This window comes from Schistocerca gregaria, chromosome 4 (assembly GCF_023897955.1).
Source record: "Schistocerca gregaria isolate iqSchGreg1 chromosome 4, iqSchGreg1.2, whole genome shotgun sequence".
In the NCBI taxonomy this organism is placed as follows: domain Eukaryota; kingdom Metazoa; phylum Arthropoda; class Insecta; order Orthoptera; family Acrididae; genus Schistocerca; species Schistocerca gregaria.
Window position 1 is genome coordinate 41,322,974 of NC_064923.1, and position 16,810 is coordinate 41,339,783.

The 16,810-nt window shown below is 40.2% G+C and overlaps 1 protein-coding gene across 2 annotated transcripts in view; it reads right to left on the minus strand.

The window, feature by feature from the left end:
* LOC126267338 (radial spoke head protein 6 homolog A) overlaps nt 1-16,810 on the minus strand; it is a 355,206-nt gene that overhangs the window by 293,541 nt on the left and 44,855 nt on the right. For both annotated transcript variants that reach the window (XM_049972452.1, XM_049972451.1), the window contains exon 2: nt 14,530-14,719. In XM_049972452.1, coding sequence (XP_049828409.1) covers nt 14,530-14,719 — 190 coding nt within the window. The remainder of the gene's footprint in view (nt 1-14,529; nt 14,720-16,810) is intronic.

Here is a 16,810-nt window from a genome sequence, read left to right on the forward strand (position 1 = left end):
GGAAACTGGCATCTCCCTACAGTAGTTTTTGCAAGGAATCAGAAAAGACTTTTATGAGTCACTGGTAGTATGAGAACATTCCAAGCCAACCTTCTCTCGTCATGAACATGCCAAAGACTCAGAAAATATGTGACTGCTCTTCTTTTTTCTGGTTTGGGACAGACTCCATCATCCATCACTAGGTTCTCCAATATTCTTATTTCTTGGGTGATGAAGAGACACGGTGTCAGATTCATGTGGAGGCATACAGTCTGAATACACTTCAACATAATTGTCAGTCGGTTAAGATGTTCTTCGAATCGAAGATGTCACCCAGACAGCAAAGACACAATGTCCATTTAATGCATCAAAGCAGGTTGTCTATCATATGCTAAAAGGTGGCTGGAACATTACATAGTCCAAATAGCATAGCTTTGAACTCACAGAGGCCATCACAATTTATGAAGGCAGTCTTTTCCTGTCAGCCTCATCAACTACTATTTGCCCATATCCAGTCTCCATGTCCACAGCTGAGAAATACTTTGCTCCTTTTGATCATTTCACGGTCTCATCAGTGTTTCCAATGGATAGAAATTGTTCTTCATGATTTTGTTCAGTCATCAGTAGTTGACACAGAAATGCCATGTGCCATTCTTTTTCTTCACAAAGGCAACTAGCGAGAAGCAAGAACTCTCTGAAGATTCAATGATGTTGACTGGAGCATTTTCTGTGCTTCCTCCCATATTATCTATTGTTCAGCAGGCGACACTCTATATGAGTGCTGGTTAGTTGGTGAATGATCTCCAAAATTTATATGGTGTTTTATCATGGGCCACTTGGTCTATCTTTTCTCCACTCCAGACTTCAAAGCATCCGAAAACTGACACAGAATAGTTATTATTCACTGAAGTTGTTCCCCGCTCAGGCCAGATCCTATTGGAAATTAGACGGTAGCTTCCTCTCCTGCATTGTCTGTGGCGGCAGGGAGCAGAATGTTTCCCCAAAGTCATTAAGCTGCCGCCAAGTTTGCCTGTCACTACAGACATTCATATGGGGATGAGTCATGGCTTCTCATGACAGTGATCCAAAGTTATCTTTGACCACTCACAATGATTTTGATCACTGGTGGAATGCAGTGTTGTTTTGTAGCCTGAGTAGCTTTTTGCAAACAATGAAAGCTTCACAGTGTAATTTTTCATCTTGATTGATGTCTAGACCTCTTCCTGTTGGCAATGGCAGGATACCAATGCCTTCAATGGCAAACAGCTTCCCAGAGCAATTTTTGGTATGTACGGTTATTGGAATACTTTGGTAAATCTGAATCTTTGATCCTCCATGGTCCATTATTATTTGTGGTGCCAGCAAAGAAGTTTCATGTGAGAATAACATTATGATTATATTCTGCTAAACTAACAAATTTCAAAAGTTATGTTCTGTCTTTTAAAATTTGTCATTTTATGTTCTGTCCCTAACCCCATGAACCACGGACTTTGAGGATATAAAATGTAGACTGGCAATAGCAAGGAAAGCATTTCTGAAGAAAAGAAATTTGTTAACATCGAGTATAGACTTAAGTGTCAGGAAGACGTTTCTGAAAGTAATTGTATGGAGTGTAGCCATGTATGGAAGTGAAACGTGGATGATAAATAGTTTGGACAAGAAGAAAATAGAAGCTTTCGAAATGTGGTGCTACAGAAGAATGCTGAAGTTAGATGGGTAGATTACATAACTAATGAGGAGGTATTGAATAGAATTTGGAGAGAAAAGGAGTTTGTGGCACAAGTTGACTAGAAGAAGGGACCAGTTGGTAGGACATGTTCTGAGGCATCGAGGGATCACAAATTTAGCATTGGAGGGCAGCGTGGAGGGTAAAAATTGTAGAGGGAGACCAAGAGATGAATACACTAAGCAGATTCAGAAGGATGTAGGTTGCACTTAAGTACTGGGAGATGAAGAAGCTTGCACAGGGTAGAGTAGCATGGAGAGCTGCATCAAACCAGTCTCAGGACTGAAGACAACAACAACAAGAACAACATGTTCTGTCATTGATAGTTATTCTTGCAATACATGTTCCTGTCAGCTTGACGTATATCCTGTTTGCAACCTTCAGAAAACTGCTTTCATGTCCAGAACATAGTCTTCTTTAGCAGATGACAATAAATATTCAATGTTACAGAAAAAGCAGTACCTAAGTTGACTGGTGCCTGCACTAGTTGGGCATCAATGTGATATCCTGTCATCTTGGTAATTGTGTTCCATGGAAGCTTTTCACCTGTGACGGCCTCACCTCCATCGATGGTCGCCTTTCTTAGTCCTCCTGAATTTAGTGGCCAGGCAAACAGTTGGTTCCTATGCAAGATGATGGGGAATGGCTATGGCACATTTGGAGTGGCATTATCCAGTGTATAGTGATGACCTTCAGCCCACAGACTGACTACAAACATTGGCAGTTGACTGGCATGAAGAGGGCTGTTGTGATGGTTGAAACCTTGTGGCAAATAGGTTGTCAAACCCTAGTCCTCTTTCTTGGCAGCAGTGTGCAACATGTCTAGGCAATCCACAGTGGAAACAGATGGCGTGTTGTCTTCTGTTCTCCAAATGTCAGTGATACTGCAGGGCATTTTACTTAGTGACGGAGTTGGTTGTATCTGCATTTGTAGGATGCTAGGTTGCATTTTATGGCGGCAGCAGAAGTCCAAGTTGGCCGAATCTATTCTTCATGGTGTGTTTGACTGGTCATGGAGACTGATAAATCAGATCTGTACACCTCTTCCTCAACATTTTATATTACATCCTGACATACCAGGTCAATTTTCAAGGCTGATATCTCCTGTGTACTCGCTTCAACATTTCTGTTCGCCAAAAACTGCTGTACCTCTTCTCATACTATTAGGCATATGAGAAAGACAAGCTCACAGCGGTCTTCCACAGTTTCCATAAGGGTTATATTCGACAGTTGGTCATATATTTTTTGTCCGATTCTTTTCTGTCACACTTCCTCGATTCAATGGCAGCACTTCATGAACTCCTTTATAATTGTGACCTCTTTTACCTTTACATACCTTCTGTGAGACCTTCCATCAATTATGAAATTTTGTAGGATTCTGTCCTGTTAGGATTCTTGATGTGGCCTAGTGCCGAAACATTCTGTATGTACAACTGTGTCATTTCTTCATGGTACCAAGTCCTGTTCTTCTGCTACACAGTCTTGCTGCTGATTGTCACCAAATGTTTCCTTCAGTTTGGCCTGGAATTTGTCCCTTTTACCGAGTGTCTCTTTGTTGTTTTCGAACATCTACTGGGCTATGCTTTTCAAGAAGTAGTACGCATTTGCCAAACACATCTTCCACCAGTTGTATCTGGTTACTCAGTTAAATCCTTTCAGCCATTTCATTGTATCCTGGCCAGTAGCCATGGAGAATGCAGATGGATGCCTTATGAGCCAATAACTTACTGGTGGCTTGGCATTCATTTGTCTCCCAAATACACGGAGCATGGGAATGATGCACTGCTTGTATTGTGGCTCCTGTCTGGGTATGTGATGGCTTTCATACTGCCTGATGGCAGCCATGGTGATGCAGATGTTTTGAAGTACTTAGCATTTCCACTAAACAATGCCACATTGTAACCACACTCAAGTCCAAATCCGAAAGATAGGACATCAGTGAAATACAATGCCTGGCACTGAAAGCACATTTACTGAGAACACTAACATAAACTCAGAACAGAACTGAACTGGATGGGAAGTCCAATTACTTTTACAGGCATCAAATATTACAGAAATCTGGTATTTATACAACCATTGATGGCACCAGGTTAGTGGCAATCTTATGACATTGGTAAAGTTGATTGACATCATCATCATCAGAACCATTTTCCAGTGTTTAAAATTTAATTACAAGATGAAATGAGATAAAGTGCCACAAATGTTACTACAGCATATCTTACTCAATGAATATTTTATTTTGAGATTACCAATTTTAAAAAGTGGGGTTCAAAACATTAAACCTATAAAATGTGATTAAATAAATGAATGAAATTATTGAAGTTGTGATTGCTACAAAGTCACTCTGTAGAAATTTCAGTCAAACTAGATAAGTATTAATAATTTTAGATAAATTAACCGCTTGGTTTTTAGAAACATATGACAGATGTTATTACGGCAAGAATTTTGTTTGCTTTCTGATAGGATAGAGCATCAATTACAAACTAGTACCTTAGTACAGGAGATAGAAAGTACAATATTGAAACACACAGCCACCAGCTATCAGAGAGAAAAACAAATCAGAAATTTGCTGAGTAATCTAATGTTCATAAAACAGTGCATTATATTACAAATAAAGTACACCAGCTCAAAGCTGAACTATAGCCCGTAAACAGCACATTGGTATGCATTAAGAGCAGTGATGTAGAGTAACTGGAATACAGTATATAGTGCAACCACCAATTAAACGTGCTACTGTAGAACTATCTTAAAGGTGGGGGACAGGGGTGAGCTATGCTAGTAACTGCTGTAATCACCAATTATAGTTACAGATTACACTTTTTTCACACTTAAACATCCTTGGCATACAGGGTGAGTCACCTAACATTACCACTGGAAACACCTCCCAAACTACGGCAAACATTGAATAACCAAATCCGCAGACAGAAAGTGAGGAGAGAGGCTGGTGTAATTGGTTAATACAAACCATTCAGATATGCATGGAAATATGATTTTCCACACATACTTAAGTTTTTTAAAATGGAAACCTGTTATTTTTAGCAAGACTGAAAATAGAAAAATATACTTAATCAATGTCATTTCTTACACTGTAAAATGTTAATTACATGCAGAGTAATTTATAATGGTGGTGGTGGTTGTTAGTGTTTAACGTCCCGTCGACAACAAGGTCATTAGAGACGGAGTGCAAGCTCGGGTTAGGGAAGGATTGGGAAGGAAATCGGCTGTGCCCTTTCAAAGGAACCATCCCGGCATTTGCCTGAAACGATTTAGGGAAATCACGGAAAACCTAAATCAGGATGGCCGGAGACGGGATTGAACCGTCGTCCAATTTATAATGTAAAACTGATGCTTGAGTAAGTCCTCAGCAGTTCAATCGTGTGTATTGTAGAGAACTGAATTAATTAGGGATACAGGAAGAACAGTGATGTAACATAGGTACAGAAGAGACATGAACAGCACATTACGTCCACATGTTAACATTTCAATTAGTCTTTTTCTCTTAAGAGTACTGTACGAAACTGACTTGTTAGAAGAAAATGTACATTAACATGAGAATGTAGTTAAATTACAAATTTGTTTTTTGTTATCAAATACAGAATGTAAAAGAGTGTGTCCAGACATTTAAGGTCAATAAATGTTCGAAGTGGTGCCCACAAATTGCTGCACACATTTGTAATATACCACATAATGAATGTCTTACACAATGCAGTACATCTGGTGTTATGTTACCACAGGCTGCCTCAATATGATGATTCATATCCTCTGGGGGTTGTAGGCACATCATGATACACGTTCTTCTTTAATGTACCCTGCAGAAAGAAGTCTAAATGTGTAAGATCAGGAGAATGGGCTGTCCAATTTATGCATCTGCCACATCCTATGAAATGCCCATCGAACATTCTGTCAAGGGTCACCCTAGTGTTCATTGCAGAATGTGCAGGAGCACTATCATGTTGATACCACATACATCTACACGTTTCCAGCAGGACATTTTCTAGATATGTTGGTAGATCATTTTGTAGTAACTCAATGTATTTTGCAGCTGTTTGGGTACCTTCAGTGAAGTGAGGACCAATGAGATGGTCATCAATTACTCCACACCTTACATTTACATTCCCTGGTCACTAACTGTCGAAGCCAGAGAGGATTGTCCACAGAGCAGTAATGCGTGTTTCTTAAATTCACTGAAATGTGGTTTGTGAAACCTGCTTCACCGATAAACAGGTAGAGCTGCAACACATTCTCTGCCCATTGACAGGAATTGACTAAATTATTAAAGTCATCTCCGTGTAATTGCTGATGCAGCAACACATGATATGGGTGAAATTCGTGACGAAGTATGCACATTACACTACTTTGACTCATTGCACTGCCTCTTGCGATGTTACATGAACTCATGTATGGGTTCATGGAAACAGCAGCTAACACACCAACTGTGCCTGCTTCTCCTGTGATGGGTTTGTTACAGACCCAATGGCATCTTATGACCATACCTGTTCATACAATTGTTTGCAGACGTTTTCAAATGTGCGGCATGTTGGATGGTCTCTGTCCAGATACCTTTCTGCATAAAACCTGAAGCCTGCAGCTGCATTTTGTCTACACTCACCATAATGAGTATCATATCTGCCTTAGAATAAACCATTTTCACAGTTCTTACAACAGTGTACATACTGTTATACTCACAATTTCCTGTTGTTCCCACAGTGCGTACTTCTGTTCATACTTGTGTACAGTACACTATCACAGACATCTGGTAATACAGTGTACTACAGTTATTCTGAGTACAAGGACTAATTCAGCAAGTGCTACGTGCAGACACTGAGACAGCCAAATTTGTAAACATTGTAGCCTTTGTAAACATACCCCTATAGATCTTATTTGTTACACCACACGACTGAATGTCTGAGGTTTCAAGCATCAACTTCATGTTACAAATTACTCCAGATGTACTTAACATTTTGTAATGTAACCAATGGCATTGGTTAAGCATTTGTCTCTATTTTCAGTTGTGCTAAAAATAATAAAAAGTTTCCATAAAAAATATAAGTATGTGTTGAAAATCATAATTCTGTGCATTTCTAAATGGTTTGTATTAACCAATTCTACCAGCCCTCTCCTCACTTTCAGTCTGTGAAACTGGTTATTCAGTGTTCGTGTGGTCTGGGAGGTGTTTCCAGTGGTCTTCTCTACAGGATCAGCTGCAGGCATACTTCGCACTTGTAAAATGCACTGTTAACCAGGGGGTATTTAAGAAATTAACAGCTGTCAGTGTGAAGTGTGCCAGTTTGGAATGCCACAGGGGCTGGCCAACTACATGCTACACTTCTGTAACTTCCCAGCAACATCAATTATTGGTGTGTGCACATCCCTTTGCAAGATCCATCCCCTTTCTTGTTTCCACTAGAGAAAAAGAAGGAGGGCTGTACATCTGTTCAGAAAGTTGATAATCATGTGGCACCTATGATTTTCTAGCTCTTCTAAGGACACTTGTGTCATTCTTTCAGCACTACAGTGCCAAAAGTGTTCAGACATGAATCAGGGTACATATTTTAGTATTTTAGTACATATTATTATTTATTAATTATTGTTTTAGTGAAGAGGTATATTTTTAATGATTTTAAATTACAGATTCTGTGTAAATGTGAAGTAGGGTTGCTGAAGCAATATGGACGAAGTAGCAGGCTCCTCGGAAGATACAAAACACATCAATTGTATATGTGTGCTGGAAAGTATGTGGACACATCCATTTGAAGGTCTTGATTCTGATGGGAAAAGTGACATGATGAAACAGGGATGCCATACACCATATCTTCCACATGTAAATATAGTAACTAAAAATTATGTCAGATATTTCCAAGAATCTCGGTACTCCTCTTATAAATGGTTATGTGATTGTAAACAGACACAAAAATGGTACTGTTGGCTATGTGTTTTGCTCTCTTCCGACGAGTTATGGACAAAAAAAATGGCAAGAGTGACACGATCAATTTCAACAACTTGAGGATATGGCACAGAAACTCCAAGGACTGTATTACTACATCTGTACAGGCACTCATTAAATTTGGCAGTTCAAGGATAGATTTTTGTTTAAACAATACCTTACTATTAGATGTTCAGAAGCATAATGAATCTTATGTTCAAAATACACAGTTGTAAACCAGACTTTCTCACCTTGCATTGTTATAGAATAAAAAACAATTGTGCAAGTCGGTGGAATGACAAGTGTCATTCTATGACTCCACAATTGAAGTTTTTGATAAGAAGGATTGAAGAACAGACCTCAAATATAGATAAAACTGAGAGTGCCAGCACTTTTAATATCATCCTTATTCTAGCAGATACAATAACAGGTGTCTTTCAAGTATCTGGTATCACTCAGTAGACCTGATCTTTATGATGTTGTGCCTTGTACTTTAATACACGGCACAGGGCATTTTTTGGTGCAATACTAGGGTGTGATATGATGGATTTAATCATAAACAATAACATAACAATGACAATAAAAATTATTATTATAACAACAGTACCATTATTTGGATAACTGTAAACAGCAACAGTAGCAACAACAATAATAATAATTATGACAACAATACTGTTACATTTAATGATTTTTTAAAAGCAAGTACAATTACAAATAACTCACACCTTGCCACTGGTGGGGGATCATGTAATTATATTAGAAATGGCACACATTTTAAAAATAGAGAACACCTGATCACAGTTAATGCAGGTAAACATTTGAGCTGGAAGTCGCTGAACTGAAATTCTGGACAGCAATAAGAAGTTAAACACTCTGTGTATGTACTGCTCACCTACTGGTAATTTGGGTACTTACTTTAAGAAATTAATTGAAGTCTTGGAAATAACCTCAACTTCCAAATCTAACACAATAATATATGGAGACACAAGTGTTCAGGGCCAAATTAGTACTATTTTCCCAAATATTTTGAACTTTTGGCATGGCACAAATGGCAAACACTGCTAGTAAGGTATCAAAAAAGTAACACTGCTTCTTGGCTATGTACTTACAGACATTGACAAGAAAAATTGTAAAGTATTCATAAGAGCTCTTAGGCTTTTGTACTATTACTGTCAGGTAATAAAACTAAAGAAAGGCTTGGTAAAACCAACAAAATCACAGGTCTACAAAAGGATTCTGAGTGTAAAATACATACTTTTCTAAGGCATTAGCAGAACAAACCTCAGGTGAAGTCTATAGGGAAAACAATGTAGATGATAAGTTCACTAAATTCTGTACACTGTTTAAATTAATTTTTGAGGAGACATTTCCAAAAGCAGCCACTTCAACCAGCAGCAGGGGGCCCACTCAAACCTCCCTGATTTCAAAGACCCAGGAAAAAAAACCACAGTAGATACGAAATCTGAAAAAATTTATTTATTTATCATTAATACACCTATACATGTGAACCATTTGCAGCACAAAAAACATTGGGTCCATATTCAATTTCTTGCCAAGTTCTTTGTAACATTTCCTCTGTTACTGATACGATGTCGCAACGTAGGAATATCGTCCACTTTGATCGCATACACGTGGTCCTTCACGAATCCCCACATGAATAAATCAAGTGGAGTAATGTCAGGTGAACATGGTGGCCAGGCAATGGGTCCTCCGCGACCAATCCAACAACTGGGAAAATTCCTATTCAGGAACTTGTGAACAGGCATTGACCAGTATGGCAGAGCTCCTTCTTGTTGAAAAATGATGTCGGGTTGCAAGTCTTGTCACTGAGGGTACACCAACTGCTCCAACATGTCCAGATACACTGATCCATTCACTGTTTGTTCGGCAAATAAGAATGGTCCAGCAATCCTGTCATGCATTAGCCCGCACCAGACATGTAGTTTAGGGCTGTCACGAACAAATTCAATGACAACATGCGAATTTTGCGAACCCCAAATCCGGCATATCAATACGCTGCAGCATATCTGCAGCAAATTATTGTTGGTGTGGTTGTCGTTCGGCGTCAGATATTGCAGAATTTGCACTCTGTAAGCAAGCATACAAAGACACTGATGAACTACATGATTCAATGTTGATCGAGGTTCATCAAGTTGCCTATGTAGCAGCTCCACCGTTTAGGATAGGGAAAGTAAGTTTTGTGCGATATTCGGAGCACGTGTTACAGCCAGGTGCAGGATGGATTGTAGTAGGTTACGCATACCAGCAGTTGTGAAGGCAAATAGAGGCCACATGGGCGTAGAACTGCCAGAGAGGGTGAACACGCTTCCATGGTGCAAGTCACAGGCAGAAGAGGGCCACTACCCAACCTAAGTGTTATGCATATGTGATGCAAAGTGGTGAGCTTGGCAAAACAGAGGCGCACAGCCGAGAATAAATAGGTGCCGTTTCTAACGAGATTGATTCTCCTGGACAGCGAGGTGTGTCACACCGCCAGCTACAGGCAACAACAGATGGGGTGCCAGCACCCAGTCCACGGCGAGTCATTGGTTCGACCCTCTGAGGCCGACGTGGGGTCCGCAGCCAGCCAGCGGTGGGCCACTCTTCAGCTCACTACCGCGGGCAGTCATCTCGGCTCCCAACACATGCAGGAGACTTCCCGAGGCGAGGGCTGCAGATTCAGATGCCGGATAGTGGGTGCTTGTTCATCGCTGCGATCTCAGCCACAATGGTGTGGAGAAGGACACAGCTGGCCACCCACGGCTCACACTGAGCAGTGCTGAGTCGGCTGCTGGTCCAGCCATCCTGACATAATCGGACTCCAGCGGGCCGGCCAAGGCCAGCACGACACAGCATTGCATTGCACAGGCTGCTGGGGTGCTTCCTCAGCATTGCTGGGACCTGTGACGCAGACCAAGGTGAGAGGAGCACTGTAGTGGAAACAAATAAATCATTTGGAAAGTACTCCCCAAATTTTAATACAGCACCTCCTGGCACCTGCCCACTACATTTGGTGTCTTCCCACTACATTTGGTCATCCTGATACATTCGGTGGCAGAAGCCGCCACAACATCTAGATGCTTGACGAATTGACTCATGTGGGTTTCTGATAAATGTTTGTCGGATGTCCTCCACTGTCTCTTCTGAAACCCTGTAGGGTGCACCGCCAGAACGTTTCAGAACACTTCCTCTTGCCAGAAACTTCCTATTCCAGTCCTTAATTGTTTTCACATCAGGTGGATCACATTCATAAACACAATGATAATTTCTCTGCACAGTTATCTGCAGTTTTGTTTCTGCAAACCACACTACCACTTGTGTGCGCTGCTGTAGAGCTGCCATTTTCACTTTATGGGACCATGCTGCACTCTGGCAACGCTGCTTGGCACTTCTGACACGGGAAAATAAATTCTTTGAGATGCTCTAGAATGTGGTGCATTTTTCATTGTCATTTCTGCTGTGGTTTTTCTCTCCCGGCTCCTTGAAATCAGGGAAGTTTGAGTGGGACACCTTGAAGATGGATAACTGTGGGCATTAGAAACTCCTCCCAAACACTTAAATGTACCATTTCTTTACAGAAGCACTACACTAATCCAAAGTTCCTAAATTACTGTCACAGGTACAAAATTATATACAGGGTATGCTACTTGCTACAAAAGTGTCATCCAATGACAAAAATGTATCAAGCTGAAATACAATGCGAAAGACAATGAATTGTCTCACTGAATTGTGTTTCCCATCTGTTTTTCACAGCCCAACTCCCACCTCTGTTACATACAATGCACTAGCTTTTCATTCTTATTAACTTGTGCACGATATTTTAGTAGTAATCTCTGTCTTACATATTACCCTGTCTTCCACCCTTAAGCTCTTAGATTTTCAAATGTCATCTGATGCAGTCCCCAAAAGTCGGTCTTTCCTTCTCATCCCATACAGTAAGTCTCCCCTGACCCACGGTTCTGGGTGACTTTTCCTAGACCTCTCCAGTCCTTTTCCTTCACCCTTCTTCCTTCCCCTGCAACCCTTCTACCTGAAGGAGGATCCACTGGCTCCAAAAGCTTGCAAATTACAACAGTCTTTTACTCATGTCCTTTGTAAGAACATGAAACACTTACAGCCATCCTTAAGATACATACAACTGTGCACAAATACTAATGTCCTGCCATTTTCTTGAGTTCAATACCTTATTCACCATGGGAGGGATGCTGACTCAGTTTTCCCAACAGACTGAAGAGAGTACATGGAGATGTGTGGAGTATAGCAGAATATTTATAGATTTAGAATCAGTTTTCAAAAGAAGTGCAAGGGGCAGAGAAGCATGTTCATGGTCATGAAGTCACTAGCAGATCTCTATAGTGTGTGCAGTGATAGGGCAGAGATATGAGAAGAAACAGTGCAAAACTGTTGTGTAAGCTGTGTATGAACAATAGAATGATTTACAATAGGAAGCAATTGATGAGGCAGTACATTTGTTAAGACACTGACCTCATATTTGTAAATAAAATAGAAAGAAAATTTCCACATGGGAAAAAAAATTAAAAACAAAGATTCCAAGACTTACCAAGAGGGAAAGCGCCAGTACATAGTCATAATAAATAAAACACAAAAACACACACACACAAATTCCTAGCTATCGCAACCAACGGTTGCTTCTTCAGGAAAGAGGGAAGGAGAGGGAAAGACGAAAGGATGTGGGTTTTAAGGGAGAGGGTAAGGAGTCATTCCAATCCCGGGAGTGGAAAGACTTACCTTAGGGGGAAAAAAGGACAGGTATACACGCGCGCGCGCCCACACACACACACACACACACACACACACACACACACACACACACACACACACACACAAACGCACGCACACGCAATCGCGCACGCACATGCACTCGCGCGCACACATGCACTCGCGCGCGCACACGCACACATCCATTTGTGACGAATGTCTGCTTGTGTCTGTGCATGTGCGGATAGATACGTGTGTGCGTGTGTGCGCGAGCGTATACCCGTCCCTTTCTCCCCCCAAGGCAAGTCCCTTCACTCCCGGGACTGGAATGACTCCCCACCCTCCCCCCCAAAAACCACATCTCCCCGTCCCCCCCCTCTCCCTCCCTCCCTCCCTCCTGAAGAAGCAACCGCCGGTCGCGAAAGCTAGAAAAAACAAAGATTCCAGGACTTGCAAGGCGGTAGGGCACCGGTGGACGGGCACAGTAAGTGAAGCACGCAAGCGCACACACGGAGTTTCTAGCTTTCGCGACCGGCGGTTGCTTCTTCAGGAGGGAGGGAGGGAGAGGGGGGGATGGAGGGATGTGGGTTTTGGGGGGGAGGGTGGGGAGTCATTCCAGTCCCAGGAGCGGAGGGACTTGCCTTGGGGGGAGAAAGGGACGGGTATACGCTCGCGCACACATGCATCTATCCGCACATGCACAGACACAAGCAGACATTTGTCACAAATGTGTGCTTGTGTCTGTGTATGTGCGGATAGATGGATGTGTGTGTGTGTGTGCGCGCGAGTGCGTGTGCGCGCGGGCGCGAGTGCGTGTGCGCGCGTGTGTGCGCGTTAGTCTGTGTGTGTGTGTGTGTGTGTGTGTGTGTGTGTGTGTGTGTGTGCGCGAGCGTATACCTGTCCTTTTTTCCCCCTAAGGTAAGTCTTTCCACTCCCGGGATTGGAATGACTCCTTACCCTCTCCCTTAAAATCCACATCCTTTCGTCTTTCCCTCTCCTTCCCTCTTTCCTGAAGAAGCAACCATTGGTTGCGAAAGCTAGAAATTCTGTTTGTGTGTTTTATTTACTGTGCCTATCTACCGGCGCTTTCCCACTTGGTAAGTCTTGGAATCTTTGTTTTTAATATTTTTGACCTCATATTTGGGAGGATGAAGTTTGCCCTGACCGGCAATTCTGATTTAGGTTTTCCTAAAATATTTCAGGCAAATGCTTCACAGTTTCTTCAGCAAGGCCATGGCTGATCACCTGTCGTACCCTCGTAAAAATATTCTTATATATTCTACGTGTATGTATACAGCAAAGGAATAGGGAAAGCTGTTGAATGGAATGGGCATTGTCTTGAAAAGCAGTTATAAGATGGACATCAAGAAAAGTAAACCAAGGGTAATGGAATGTGGCCAAATTAAGTCCTCGAATATTGAAGAAATTTGATTACAAAATGAGACACTAGAAGTAATAGATGATGACTCTTGCTACTTGAGTAGCAAAATATGGCCAAAGTTTTCTGAAAAAGAGGAATTCGTTAATATCTAATGTAAATTTAAGTGTTAGGAAGTTTTTTGTCTTGAGTGTAGCCTCTTATGGAAGTAAAACATCAACAACAAGCAGTTCACACAATAAGAGAGCAGAAGCTTTAGAAATGTATTGAATCAAACTGGGAGGGAAAAAGAGTCAGTTTGGTATGGAGGCAAGTGTTGTGTGTGTGTTACTGGGAGGGGGGGGTGTAAACCTGTAGAGGAAGACAAAAGGGATGAACACCACAAGCAGGTTCAAATCAATGTAGGCTGCAGCAGTTATTCAAAGGCGAAGAGACTAGCAAAGGACAGACTGAGGTAGAGAACTACATCAAATCAATCTTTTTACTGAAAATCACAACAACAATGCGTATATTTGAGCTATTTATTTTTCACTGTATTATGATGAAAAATTCTATGTCATTGTGGGTTTATTCCTGGGTGAATAAATAAACAAATAAATAAATAAATAAAAATTGCATGTTCTAATTTTTTGTTGAATAGATACATTTTGCTTTCCTTGTTATTATCTCAGATTTAAACTGAAAATAGGAAAATTTCAAGATCTGGTAAGTGAATTTCATAGTCACAAATTGTCTCTGAAAAATGATTCAGAAGTAGTAGTCAAATAAATATTTAATCTTAAATTGTAACATAAAGAAACATACCCTAAATAGAGTGATGAGCTTCTGTGTGTAATCTGGATAGTTACGAATGATATATTGGTCCTGAAGACAATCTGCAGCTGATCTGAACCATTTTTCTTTCAAGGTTCGGCTGTACTCTTCAAATCCTTCCATTATATTTTCTGGCTTCTCTGAAAGTATTTTATTTATCAAAGCACTCAAATGGTCATACCTAAAACACAGTACATCCCAAAAACATGTCAGTAGTTAGTAATCCACAGAGACAATTCGTGTAATAATATCATAACAAAGAAAAATGTTGCTTGCTTCATTAAGTGTGCTATAGATTTTTGTTGAATGGTTTTATTAACATTCCTGATGTAATATGCCAACATAAATTTCTTTATTTTGTACAGTTTAATGGCAACAGAAATTTTGAGTGTTTAAGCTCCAGGAAAAAATATCAGGAAAAGGATAGTTCACGTTGCTGGAAATGGTGGTCGTGTGTGTGTGAGGTATGCTTGCTTTTGTGAATGTGATGTCTTTTCTGAGGAAGGCTTTGGCTGAAGCCTAAATGTGTAGCATTCTTTTTGTTGTGCCTGTCTGTAAATCAACGTGTCATTTTTATGATGAGTACCGCACCAATCTCTCTGTTTCTTAATTCTATTGAATTCATTTAAAGTTGCTCCAGGTTTGTTGAACTTTTCCCCCTTCAACTTCAGTAGCTAAAATTTGTGTAGCACTAATTTAGTTATTTGTTTATTATTAACTATCCACTGATAATGTACATGATATGCTTCATGAATTACATGTACATTTTTGGACACCTCCATATGCAATCTATTCCTACATACATACACTTATACATATGCAACATAATATATCACATATACATATCTTGCTAAAAGTGAGTTCATACATCACTGACAGACCAAAAAACAGAACAAAATTGCAAATGTCAATCACTGAAAAATGACATATACAGTGTCATCTTGGTCACCACACATGTTGAAAACAAAGTGCATGAATTTCACATTATGTCTTTGTTTCTAAAAATTTCATTATCAACGTAATAAAATTTTGTTTCAGTTCAACTTTCATTCCCATTATTGATTTGACTTTTTTTTTCTTTTTTCCAAACACTGGTTGAAGATGATTGAATATTTTTATTCCCATATTCTTCACTGTCTTCACATAATTTTGTATTGTGTGATGTAATATATAAGTGACTTTTGTTTTTGTTATCAAACGAGTGGTGGCTGAGGTTTTTGTTTCGGGATTCTAAATGCTGCAATGTGAAAAAAGCCAAATTAATTACATACAGACATGCTAAAGTCAGGATTTTAAACTGTTTAAAAAGTGGCATACAGTGTCCACACTTCTGTTTAAAGGAGAGTATTCTCATTGCTTGCTCCCGTTATTTAAAAATGGTAATAGATTCTGAGATATTTCCTCTGAAAATCAGACCATAGCCAACAACAAACTCAAATAGGATATGGTGCACAATATTTAAAGTGTCTACGTTAGTTATATCTCATACTGATCATAGTGAGAACTATACTATGCTACGCATTTCTGACAGCTGGTCTGTAGGGAAATTGCCAGCATATTGTGTCACATGCAATTCAAAAAATTGGATGTCATTTACTGTGCAGATGTTGTTTCCACAAGTGTGCACATCAGGACTGGATCAAGTGACCATTTTCTTGTGTAGAATCTTATGTTTACTGTCTTTTATATATGTATCACTAGGCAGTTTGCCTCAAACCAAGACTGTGGGTTAATGTTCCTCCGGACTACTTCTCAGAGTGTGTCCTCACTGACAGTTGTTTCATCTGGACACTGGAATGAATTAACTTTGGGTATGTGTTCTGGAAGGTCATTTATGAACAGTGTAAAGTGGACAAAACGAAGAACAAAAACCTTTGGGACATCGTAACTTGCACCTGTTATTTTTGACATGTAAGATGCAGCTCCCTTAGAGTTCCTGATTTCAACAAACTGCCTCCTGCTCTGGAACCAGTTGTGAACAGTGCCTGGAACTATTCGTTGTTCAAGTTTGTGAAGGAGAAATGTATGGTTAACAATGTCAAATGTTTTTTATTGGTCAAAAAGTACACGTACTAACAGGATGGTTGTGAACTTTCTTTGACTATTACTCATATGATGACACCCAAAAATGTGACCCCAGATGAAAATATCTAGAAAGGTAAAATATGTTATTTGACAACTGGAGATTTAAGGTGTACAAAACACCTTGTAGCTTATGGCAATTTGAGGACGGAAAAAAAAAAGAGTCAGTACTTTATATGAAGACTTAACC